We start from the raw sequence: 9693 nt of genomic DNA, 5'->3' as shown, positions 1-9693 counted from the left end.
TGCCTCGGCAGAATGGGCAGGGGTAGTGATGAGGAAGTAGGACTACTGCCAATGGATGGTGGCTGGAGGGCGGGGAGGCAGCAACAGAGGGAGGATTCCCTCAGGAATGCTATAGACACTTGTCTTGTGCCTGCTCAGAAGTCATATCCACATGGTGAAACAAAGACACAGACAAATCTTTACCTCCTGTGAATGCCACCACTGCCCAAATTTGCGGGCCACTTTCCCTGGTAAGACTCAAAATACCTCTTCTATTCCCTAACTCTGAGATGAAACAGTCTCTAAGGATTTGAGTGGAGGGAATAGTCTCCCCCCTCCCCCCTCCCCTTCTAACCTGGTCATTGGGCTTTTAATGAGGCAGTGACGCGGGCTCCGGATCCACGGCATGGTTTCTTCCGGGCGCACTCCTGGATCGTGGGACCTCCAGAAGCTGAAGTTCTGAGCATCAGTCAAGGGGACTCTAAAGACTTGATTGGGGACTGAAAGATTTTGGGAAGCACATGTTATCCAATTTCTTTTAGTTCTGTACTCCCTTTCGTGGCTCAGGGCAGCACAAGCAACTGGGCCTGACCAGGTGCTGAGAAGTTCTAGGAGTTTGGTCACCACACCCAGCTTTACTTCCGGATTCCAGCATCTCACACCCTTCATGGTCAGTTGAATCAGTTTTGGTTCTTCCTGTTGTTACTAAGCCCATCTCTTAGAGAGCTTCCCCCATGTGCTAAGATAGTGGAAAAGCAAGTGGTCAGCCCACTTGGGAAATATGCAAGATAGGTCCACAGGTTCAAACCCTCGACCCTTCAGTCTGCAAACATGCTCTAACCACTGAGCAAGTGGCCAGGGTTTTTTTTTTTTTTTTTCTTAAATGCTTAATCATCCTCATTCCCTTCCTTCCTCTCTGAAATAGTTCCTTTCTTTGTTCATTCCAGGTAATTCTCTGAAATTTAGCAATTATACTACCTCATGTTTACATACTGCTAATAGATCATACTGCTAATAGATATCATTTACCAAATATCTATCATGTTGTAAATGTCATATTAGAGGTGCTCTTAAAATTTTGAAAGGATGTCAGACCTATTTAGATTTTTGGGAGTATTTTCACTATTTGAATAAGTCTAATTATACTAGTGTATAAAATATTTATATTTTTAAAAATTAGAATTATAACCTAATATTATGAGTATATAGTCTTTATAATCATCATTTTTAAAAAATCACTAATATACCATTGAGTAGATGTTACATTTTTTACTTAATTCTTTTCCTATTAATTGTAATAAGCTTTTTAAAAGTTTTGCTATTAGAAATAATTCTTAAATAATCCTTCATGCATGTCAGTTTAAAAATATTTTTATTGATTTCAGAGAGAGGAAGGAAGAGGGAGAGAGGGATAGAAACATCAATGATGAGAGAGAACTATTGATCGGCTGCCTCCTGCATGCCCCCTACTGGGGATCAAGCCTGCAACCTCAGCATGTGCCCTGACTGGGAATTGAACTGTGACTTCCTGTTTCATAGTTCGATGCTCAACCATTGAGCCATGCTGGCTGGGCCATGTATGTCATTAAAATAATTTTTTTTCATTGATTTTTAGAGAGAGAGGAAGGGAGAGGGAGAGGGAGAGAGAAACATCAATGTGAGAATGTAACATTGTCAGCTGCCTCCTGCACACCTCCTACCAGGGATCATGCCCGAAACCTGGGCATGTGCCCTGACCGGAAATCAAACTGACAATCCTTAAGTGCATGGGACAATTCCCAACCAACTAAGCTATACCAGCCATGGCCATGGATGTCTTTTTTAATTTCTGAAAGCTTTATAGTTTTTTAAATTAGATGTTTATTTGGAGATAATTATAGATTCACATAGTTGAAAGAAATGATACACAGTGATTTTGTGTACCCTTTACCCATTGCCCCCTAATAGTAACATCTTGCAAAACTATCTAGTATAATATCACAGCCATGGTATTAACATGATATAGAACAGCTCCATCACTACATGATCCTGGAGTTGCCCTTTTATAGCCATATCCTCCACCTCGAGGCCCTGACATTGGTAATCAATAATCTTTTCTTCATTTACATAATTTTTAAAAGAATGTTACAATGCTTGCCTGGCCGGTGTGGCTCTGTGGTTAGGCATCGACATGAACCAGGAGGTCATGATTTGATTCCTGGTCAGGGCACATGCCCAGGTTGCTCCCGGATTGCGGGCTCAACCCCCGGTGTGGGGTGTGCAGGAGGCAGCCAATCAATGATTCTCTCTCATTACTGATATTACTGATGTTTCTATCTCTCTCCCCCCCCCCACTCCTCTCTGAAATCAATACAAATATATTTTTAAAGAAGAATGTTACAGTGCTCGCTTCCACAGCACATATACTAAAATTGGAATGATACAGAGATTAGCAAGCATGATATGAAGCATTCCATATTTTTAAGAAAGAAAGAAAAAAAGAATTTTATACAGTCAGCATCATACAATATGAGCTCTTTCAGGGACTGCCTTTCTTTACATAGCATAATTCCCTGGAGATTCCTACAAGTTATCAAATGTATCAGTAATTTGTCCTAGATGCTTTTTAAAGTGTACATCTTCTCTAACTTTCACACAATGCTGGAGTATTGTTCCCATTTCCAGATGATTTGGAGCAGTTAAATGTTTAAAAGAATTTTCTCAAGGTTACACAATTTGTTTGGAACTTCAACTCAGTTCAAATTCCAAAGCTAGAGCTTGGTCTACCACTCCTTGGAGGCATAACACGTAATAATACACAAGTACTATTCCTAAATTGTCACACTTTTGGTTTGATCCTCATAGCAATTCTGTGATTAGTAGAGCAGGTATTTTCTGTTTCTTGTGTTTTTTTTTTTAAATGAATGAGGAAACAGGTTAATTAAGAATAAGGGACTACTCAAGTTGAGACATTTAAGAGAGGCAGAACTGGACTCAAACCTGGACCTTCTGCCTTCAAGTCTGATTCAATTTTTATTTTATCTTGCTCACCCCACCACTCAGGTCTACTTTCTCCCTCATCTTCTTAGTTTCTCTTCTTGGCTCTTTTTATTCCCTGCCCTATAAACATGCCCCGCCTCACCCCGGCCATTTTTTAGGAACTTAAGACATAGCCCACCCAGGGATACTTACATGTCTTTAGCAACACCTTCCGTACAGCTTGGTGGTACTTTGTGTGGCTATTCTGGTGCACAGAATAATTCCCATCTTTTGAGATAATCGGGGGAAGCTTCGTGGGCACCAGTTCCTTGTGGTCTGAAACGAGATCAGATTTGACAAATGGGACTATTTGATTCTCTGAGCCTCTACTCTCCATGCCATCCACACACATGGCAGGGATCTCTCCTAGCCACACATCTGATTCTCCATTTTTGGCATCTCAGGAGTCAAATCAATGCCTGTGACAGAGGGGAGGGAGGGAGAATCCGGAGATCAAGAGACCTCCTTCCCCACTTTCTTGCTCCTCCCTGTCTCCTGGGCTCTGAGTGGCCTCCTGCTGGAATCAAGATATAGATATTTAGGATTAGTGCAGGTGAAAAAAGCACTTAATCTGGCTAGACAATCCTTTTTTGGGATTGGCGTATTTGCAAAGCTTTAATTGGTCTATAGGGAAAGTTATGTTTGAGCTGAGTCTTGAGGGTAAGGAGGAGTTTGTGGGACATGGTAGTATCAGAAAGAACATTTCAGGCAGCAGGACAGCAAGTGTTAAAAGTATTAGAGAGGGCTCAGCTTGCTATTGATTTGGAGCCTGATTCCTGCTGAGTAAAGTAGAAAGGACGGGATGGGGCTAGTGGAGAGTAGGGTAGTGGGGTAGGGCAGAGTAGTAGATCTAGTATTCTTATGAGGGTTTGGGAATCCCCTCTGAGGCAAAACCTATATATCACTAGGTTGAAAAGACCAGATCTTTCTTACCCAGTGCTAATGGTGTGAATGTTTGTGTCCTCCAGATTTATACTTTGAAAATTTAATGCCCAAAGTGATGGTATTTGGACGTGGGGGCTTTGGGAGGTGATTAGGTCATGAGGACAGAGCCTTCATCAATGGGATTAGTGTCCTTATAAAAGAGGCCTGAGGGGAAAAAATAAAAATAAAAGAGGCCTGAGTTCCCTCACCCCTTCCACCATGTGAGGACACAAAGTGAAGTCTGCGATCTGGAAGAGGACCCTCACCCGACCATGCTGGCACCCCGAACTTGGACTTCAGCCTCCATAAGAGTGAGAAATAAATTTCTGTTGTTTATAAGCCACCCAGTCTATGGTATTTTGTTACAGCACCCTGAACAGACTAAGACAGTAATTTTCAACCAGTGTGCTGTGGGACACGAGGCACACTGGTGTGCTGCAAGAATTTGTAAAACATGCAATACCTGACTATTTCGTCGGGGGCATTGACCTCTTTTCCCTTAGATTGTCAAATAAAAAAATGACAACAGCCAACACAACAATAGCTGTTTGGTGTGAATGAATCAAAATTATACATTTTTTTTTGGTCAGGTCAGCAAAAAATATATTTTTTGGTGTGTTGCAGGTGTTTAGTAGTTAGTTTCTGTGTGCCATGAGACGAACAAGGTTGAAAATCGCTGGGCTATGATACTTAGCCGCTTTTACAGCTAGGGCCTGGGCAGAGGGTTTGGCTAGGCCAATCAAATACATCTGTTCCAGATTTTGAATCAAAGATGAAGTTGCAAAGAAGCAGGGGTATGTAAAGCCTTTTTCTATTCATGGGAAGTTGCAGCAATGAAACTGCTTGTCTGTAGCAGCAGGACGCAGGGCCCAGCGTCCTTGGTGCCAGCGGTGCCTACCCTAGCATTGAATGCAGTAGTTGTGCCCCACCAGGTCTGCAGCATGATTTGGAACAGTGTTCCTGGTTACTACCCATCAAGCTTGGTTCTCTGTTCCTTCTACAGCTTTTATGTGCTTCCCAATATTTTTTTCTTCTTTTTAAAATTAAAAATTTTTTTTATTTCCAAATACTTTAAAAAACTATTTTTTTACTGTGTTGTGTAATTGACATAAAAAGTTGTACATATTTTATACAACTTAATGAGTTTGGAGATAAGTACACACCTATGAAACCATCACTAAAATCTGTACCATAAACATTTATATTCCTTCCAGAGATTTCTTCCCACCCTCTTTATTGTTATTTTGTGATAAGAACATTTAACAAGATTTACCCTCTTAGCAAACTTTTAAATATGTAATGCAATTGAATACAAGCTCTCTGCTGCATGGATCTCCAGGACTTATTCATCTTGTAGAACTGAAAATGTACCCTTTGACTACTGTCCCCTCCCCACCCCCATGTCCTTTCCCCTAGCCTCTGGCAACACCATTCTACTCTCTGCTTCTGAGTTTATTTTAGGTTCCTCATATAAATGGTATCATGTAGAATTTGGCCTTCTGTGTCTTTCAGGTTCATCCATGTTATTGCAAATGGCAGATTTCCACTGTATACATATATTGCATTTTCTTGATCTATTCATGCATTGTGGACATTTATGTTGCTTCCATGTCTTGGGTATTGTGAATAATGTTGCAATGAAAATGGGAATGCAGATATCAATTTGAAATCCTGATTTTAATTCCTTTGTTTATATACCCAGAAATAGAATTGCTGGATCATATGGTAGTTCTATTTTTAATTTTTGGAGGAACTTACATACTGTTTTCTATAGTGGCTGCACCAATTTGCATTCCCACCAACAGTGCACGGGGGTTCCCTTTTCTCCACATCTTCACCAACACTTATCTTTCATGTTTGTTTTTTTAAACATGTGAAGTGTTATTTCATTGTGGTTTTATTTTGCATTTCCCTGATGATTAATGATCTTTTAAAATGCCTGTTGGCCATTTGTGTGTCTTCTTTGTAGAAATGTCTTTTCAATTCCTTTGCCCATTTTTTAATCAGATTTTTTTTTGGTTAAAGTTATAAGAGTTTCTTATATTTTTTGGGTATTAACCCTTTATCAAAACATATGGTTTGCAAATATTCTCTCATCTGCAGGTTGTCTTTCCATTTTGTTGTTTATTTGCCATGAAGAAGCTTTTTAGTTTGATGTAATCCCACCAATACTCTTTTAACAAATTCATGTTCTGCTTAAATAGGATTTAGATTACCCTTCTGAATCCTGAGCTGTCAGGAACTGGATGAAAATTGGCCATTCTCTCTGAAAGTTGTTGAGATTGCTGCCTCACCTCCGGTGGAGGGTGGGGATGCCACTTCTTTTCCGATCTTCCCCAGCTCCTGCTTTCCCCCTTCTTCATGGCTTGGCCCCACTCCATCTACTCTGTCTCTCCTCCCTCCCTTTTGCATTCCTATGGAAGTGCCCTCTAATATTCTCTGAGATAATAACACTGCCAGGGTGGGACACTGTTTGAATCCCCTCCTTCTACAGATAGTTGGGGACTTGGAAAAGCGGCAGGGTATAGAGTTCTGGAAGCCTAGACTGACCAGGGGGCTGGTCTGTGCTTCATCACAGGTTATAGCAATGAGAGGGGCTAGTTCATGGGAGCAGTGTCATTTGAATTTGGTGGTTTGACTTTGGGAGAGTAGGGAGTGGGAGTAAGCAGATGTAAACTGAAGAGAAAGAGCAGGAACATATTGCTAGTGGGCAATGGGATCTGGACTGTAGTTACTGTTGGTCTGGATGCAGGTGACAGTGGGAGCTCTTTATCTGGTCCTGAGGCCTCAGACGGATCTTCCTTAAGGGTACAGCCAGATGATATTCTCTGTTATCTGTTTCCAAGTAGTAGATTCCCAGCTTCCCATATGGATGGTTATAGTGTGCTTGGAGGTGTGCTGGACAATATCACCCATGTGGATGCCTTCCTCCTGAATCAAGCACCCACTGACGTACTCCTCACATCAGTTTTTGGCAGGCTGGAAGATATTTTTGGTAACTATAGTTTCTTGAAGCTTCCAGGTTTGGAAGCCACCTGAGGTGAAGAGTGGTGACGGGTCGGTAAGAATCATGCCACAGACACTGTGAAAGGGCATGTTTCGGGTAGAGGGATGCAACGAGCTCTTTATAAGCAAGCGTCACTGTGGCAAGGTAGTAGACTCCATCATTTTGTTGGTAGATGGTATAACAGAGGAGGTTCTTCGTCCACCCAGTTAATACCATGCTTCATATGGTTTGGGGGGATAAATAGATATGGAGTACCCTGGACAGTGTCTTCTAGAAATGGGCCATGAAATGGGGGTTACCGTAAGACCACCTTTAATACTTTGAATGGACTGTAAAGGACTTCTGGGGTGATGCAAAAGTACATGGGTGTACCTTTCACTTATCCAATTTAATATTGCAAATTTTGCAATATTATAAGCTTCCCAGGGCCAGTGGAGTCGTTGCAACATTTTTAGTTATCCACTACTTTGCTCATTGCCTCTTGGTTAGTTGGAACTGGGGCTGATTTGCCACAATATTTCCAGGTTGAAGAATTTTTAAAATGTGTGTGCCTCAGAGGCTCCCAGAATCCTGATTTCCAGGTTGTGGTTCTTGCCTGCCTGTTCCAAATGTTAGTACACAGTGGTGATAATATCTAACATTCATTACTTGCAGTTGTCTTAGACTTGGTGTTAACTTCTAGCAGAGTAATACCAACCCTGACTAGAAAATCATATAAGATCAGCTTGAGAGAAATATTGTGGTACTTACTGTACATAACAAATGACTCCTGCCCAGAAGGTAAGACCCAATGCTGGGTATTAACTTCTTCTTCTTCTTCTTTTTTTTTTAAATATATTTTATTGATTTTTTACAGAGAGGAAGGGAGAGGGATAGAGAGCTAGAAACATCGATGAGAGAGAAACATTGATCAGCTGCCTCCTGCACACCCCCCACAGGGGATGTGCCCGCAACCAAGGTACATGCCCTTGACCAGAATCGAACCTGGGACCCTTCAGTCCGCAGGCTGACTCTCTATCCACTGAGCCAAACCGGTTTCGGCTGGGTATTAACTTCTTGAAGTTGGCTGGGGCATTAAGATGGACTGAAATGGGCTGACGTGTGTTTGGAAGGCTATCTTACAATGACTTATTGTCTTCCCTGATACAAGGAAATTGCCAGTGCTTCAGGAGGAAGTGGACAGGAACATGAGCCCAGGGAACCAGACCAATCCACAGGGCACATTTCACATGTGATGGGAGTTCCTTTCTTCCATGTCCAAAAATATCTTCCTCAATGTGGTGCACTTGCTCAGGATCCTGGACAGAGGGGAAGAAGGTGAGCATGAGGTAACAGAAAGGCTTAGTACTGGTTGCAGACTGCTGACATAAACTGGATCACGTGGATCTTCTAGAGGTAACAACAAAAAGAGCTAATACTTAGTGACTGTGCTCAGCAGAACTATAAAAGGTAGGTACTATCATCTTACTTTACAAACAGGGAAACAGAAGCCCAGAGAAGTTTAGTAAATTTCCCCAAGGTCACATAACTGATGTATGGAAGAGACATGAGTTTAACCCAAGCAGTTTGGCTCCAGAGCCTATGCTCTTAACCACCACACCAAACTGACTCTTGAAATAATCTAATCAGAACATCCAGGAAAGACCAAGGACTAAGGGAAAATGTGGACTGATAGAACTAGCCTCTTTTTAAAAATTATGTATTTTTACTGATTTCAGAGAGGAAGGGAGAGGGATAGATTAAACATCAATGATGAGAGAGAATCATTGATCAGCTGCCTCCTGCACACCTTCTATTGGGGATTAAACCTGCAACCTGGGCATGTGCCCTGACCAGGAATCAAACTATGACCTCCTGGTTCACAGGTCGACACTCAACCACCGAACCACACCAGTTAGGCAGAACTATCCTTTTTTTTTTCTTTATTAAGGTATAACGTATGTGTCCTTATCCCCCCATTACCCCCCTAACCCTCCGCTCATGCCCTCACCCCCCCTATTGTCTGTGTCCATTGGTGATGCTTATATGCATGCATACAAGTCCTTTGGTTGATCTCTACCCCTTACCCCCACCCTCCCCTGCCTTCCCTCTGAGGTTTGATGGTCTGATCGGTGCTTCTCTGTCTCTAGATCTGTTTTTGTTCACCAGTTTATGTTGTTCACTATATTCCACAAATGAGTGAGATGATGTGATATTTATCTTTCTCCAACTGACTTATTTCGCTTAGCATAATGCTTTCCAGGTCCATCCATGCTGTTGCAAATGGTAGGAGTTCCTTCCTTTTTACGGCAGCATAGTATTCCACTGTGTAGATGTACCACAGTTTTTTAATCCACTCGTCTGCTGATGGGCACTTAGGTTGTTTCCAAATCTCAGCTATGGTGAATTGTGCTGCTATGAACATAGGGGTGCATATATCCTTTCTGACTGGTGTTTCTAGTTTCTTGGGATATATTCCTAGAAGTGGATCACTGGGTCAAATGGAAGTTCCATTTTTAGTTTTTTGAGGAAACTCCATACTGTTCTCCACAGTGGCTGCACCAGTCTGCATTCCCACCAGCAGTGCACGAGGGTTCCTTTTTCTCCGCATCCTCGCCAGCACTTGTTTGTTGATGATAGCCATTCTGACAGGTGTGAGATGGTACCTCATTGTTGTTTTTATTTGCATCTCTCAGATGATTTAGTGACTTTGAGCATGTTTTCATATGTCTCTTGGCCTTCCTTATGTCCTCTTTCAAAAAGTATCTATTTAGGTCCGTTGCTCA

At 41.9% G+C, this 9693-nt stretch overlaps 1 protein-coding gene across 1 annotated transcript; it reads right to left on the bottom strand.

Annotated features, from left to right (window-relative positions):
• Position 1: 1 nt before the first annotated feature.
• SPMIP11 (sperm microtubule inner protein 11) lies at positions 2–3551 on the bottom strand. Its single transcript, XM_079774821.1, has 2 exons — positions 3151–3551; positions 2–479 (listed from the first exon to the last, which is right to left on the bottom strand). Exons 1-2 carry the CDS (start codon positions 3347–3349, stop codon positions 259–261), a joined length of 420 nt encoding a protein of 139 aa, XP_079630947.1. The 5' UTR covers positions 3350–3551; the 3' UTR covers positions 2–258.
• Between the last annotated feature and the right edge of the window lie 6142 nt (positions 3552–9693).

Source organism: Cnephaeus nilssonii (assembly GCF_951640355.1).
Source record: "Cnephaeus nilssonii genome assembly, chromosome: 6".
Lineage (NCBI taxonomy): Eukaryota > Metazoa > Chordata > Mammalia > Chiroptera > Vespertilionidae > Cnephaeus > Cnephaeus nilssonii.
This window is presented reverse-complemented; position numbering and strand designations above follow the sequence as displayed.